At 38.5% G+C, this 2,662-nt stretch overlaps 1 protein-coding gene across 1 annotated transcript in view; it reads right to left on the bottom strand.

Annotated features, from left to right (window-relative positions):
• USP34 (ubiquitin specific peptidase 34) overlaps positions 1 to 2,662 on the bottom strand; it is a 247,464-nt gene that overhangs the window by 86,599 nt on the left and 158,203 nt on the right. Inside the window, 2 exon segments of the mRNA XM_011987324.1 lie at positions 233 to 393; positions 814 to 997. Coding sequence (XP_011842714.1) covers positions 233 to 393; positions 814 to 997 — 345 coding nt within the window.

The following is a 2,662-nucleotide window of genomic DNA, read 5'->3' as shown; positions in this document are numbered from 1 at the left end:
CCCGCCTCGGCCTCCCAAAGTGCTGGGATCACAGGCATGAGCCACCGTGCCCAGCAATCTACTAAAATGTAAAACTATGTAAAATACACATTAGCTAGTTACTGTAATCAAATTTACTATTTATTCACAAATTATTTTTTCAAACAACATTTGCTACACTGAAATAAAAATTATCAACAAAATATTAAAATCTGGTTTATAATTTTGATTTTTAAAGTGAGGAAAATTCTACCTTGGCAGTGAAGACAGCCTGTCTTGCCTCAGGTATCATATAAAGTTGCTGAATAGTAGAAGCCAAGTAACAAGTAGCTCCAAGGTTAGTAAGGCCAACAAATCTGCATTCAGCACGGACATCTTCATGAGGCCAGTAATCCCATTTATAAGGTGCATGGGCTGCTGAAGAAAGAGGGAGGAAAAGATCCCCCCCAAACAAACTATGAAACATAATGTATTTTGCTTACATTAACAGCCTCTACCTCCATTAGTTACCTCGTTTATATATATATAGATTATATATAACTTTTTAAATAAAAAACACATGAAAACTAATTTATTCTCTAAAAATTCAAGACTTTTAAAACTTGATTTTACTTGGCATCAAATTACTTTTACAAAAAAAGCCAAAGTATTTAAAATGCATATAAAAAGGTCCTTCACATCAATGTTTACTTTTTAACTTTAATAACACCCTACCAATAATCATTTATAATGTTAAAGTGTGTGAAGAGCAGATTCCTTTGTTTAACAGTGCCCTCAAAATCTTATTTCTGAATTCAAACTGTATAAAGCTTAAAGGAAAAGAAGAATGCTTACACTGCATGTGTTGTGCCATAACCCAGTTGTGTATTAGCCTGTAGTTCTCAACAGACCCCTTTACCATCTCTACTAACAAATCGTAAGCAGCAGCTCTTGAAGAATGTGATTTGCACTTTGGCTGTTGTCGGTCCTTTAGACTTGGCAACAAAAACAGGAGATTGAAGATATCTCTCAAAAATTCCTGGGGAGTAAAGGGAAACATAAGTTATCTAAACTGAGATAATAATTACATTCCAAATATAGTTAACATATAAACAGGATGACAAGCTACAATTAAGCTACTCAAAAACATATAGCAGCATGATATACCATCATCTGAAAGTCCTCCCTATGTTCATTTCTTAGAAAAAACGAAGGTGGCAAACATCTTTACTCTCCTTTTTGATACCTAATCAGCTCATTCTTAGACTTTTCACGTACAATGTTGTTATTTTCTCCATTAAGCGATGTAAAGTTTTTGTTAAGGCCTCATTACTCCCTTGACAAGTCTGACTGGCGCTTCTGCATTAACTTTTCCCTTACTTCACTCTACTAATAAATAATAGCAACAGTAACAGTGGCAAAATCAACAATTTACTTATACTGTTGAAAGGTAGTACGGTAGTACTGTTGTACTTTTTCCAAAATGTAGTCTGAGAAAGTGGGTGCTGGGTTATCTTTTCCACGTGTTCTTTTCTAATTGGTCCTTTGCTATTTTACCAAGTGATCACCCTCACACATCCCAAATAGTATTATGACACATTGTTCTGGAGTATAAAACCTCCCAGGGTACTATGCAGAAAAGAGATAACACAGTAAGACTGAGACTCTTGCTACCCACAGAAAGGCAGGTCTTTGCCTACAGTCTGCAAACATCACTGGTAGGTAAACAGCTCCCTACCTTGATATAAAACTCTCTAAGTGAGAACAGTGGCTCACTGTGCCTAACAGGTTTATGCTAAAGACCTGTTTTCCTTTCAGGAGTCTGGAATTTGGGCAACTCTGGTCAGTTTCACAGGCACTATGTGACTACATGACCCACCCTGTGATAAAACCAAGGACTCCTAGGCTCAAGAGAACTTTCTTGGTAGACAATAATTCACACGCGTCGTCATGCTCACTGAGCACATCTTGTGGAACTCCAATGGAAGACAACTCTTAGAAAGCTGCAACTGGGTTCCTCCAGACTTTGACACCTTTTTCTTTTCATGATTTTGCTTTTTATCATTTTGCTGTAATAAATCTTAGCCATGAATATGACTATATGCTGAGTCCTGTGAGTCAGTGAATCAACAAACCTGGGGGTGGGTCAGGGAAACTCTTGAAAGACGTACCAAAAAAAGAAATTTTTGAAATATTTTTCCATAATGACCTCACCTCATTCAACTCACTATTGTTAAAGAATGTGTAATTCATAGTTCTTAGCAAAGACAAGTAAGGTTAGCTAGGAAATATGGAAAGTGGTTAGGAGCTTTTTTTTAAAACAAAAACAAACAAAAAAAGACAAAATCTCACTCTGTCACCTGGGCTGGAGTGCAGTAGCACAATCTCAGCTCATTGCAACCTCCGCCTCCTGGGTTCGAGCGATTCTCCTGCCTCAGCCCCCTGAGTAGCTGGGATTACAGGCATCTGAACCTACACCCAGCTAATTTTTTGTTTTGTTGAGACGGAGTCTCGCTCTCTTGTCCAGGCTGGAGTGCAGTGGTGCCATCTCGGCTCACTGCAAGCTCCGCCTCCCAGGTTTACACCATTCTGCCTCAGCCTCCTGAGTAGATGGGACTACAGGTGACTGCTACTACGGCCGGCTAATTTTTTGTATTTTTAGTAGATACCTGGTTTCGCCGTGTTAGCCAAGACCCGACCTCCT

Source organism: Mandrillus leucophaeus, unplaced genomic scaffold (assembly GCF_000951045.1).
Source record: "Mandrillus leucophaeus isolate KB7577 unplaced genomic scaffold, Mleu.le_1.0 Scaffold307, whole genome shotgun sequence".
NCBI classification, from domain to species: domain Eukaryota; kingdom Metazoa; phylum Chordata; class Mammalia; order Primates; family Cercopithecidae; genus Mandrillus; species Mandrillus leucophaeus.
The sequence above is the reverse complement of the archived record's forward strand: the minus strand, read 5'-3'. Positions and strand labels throughout refer to the sequence as shown.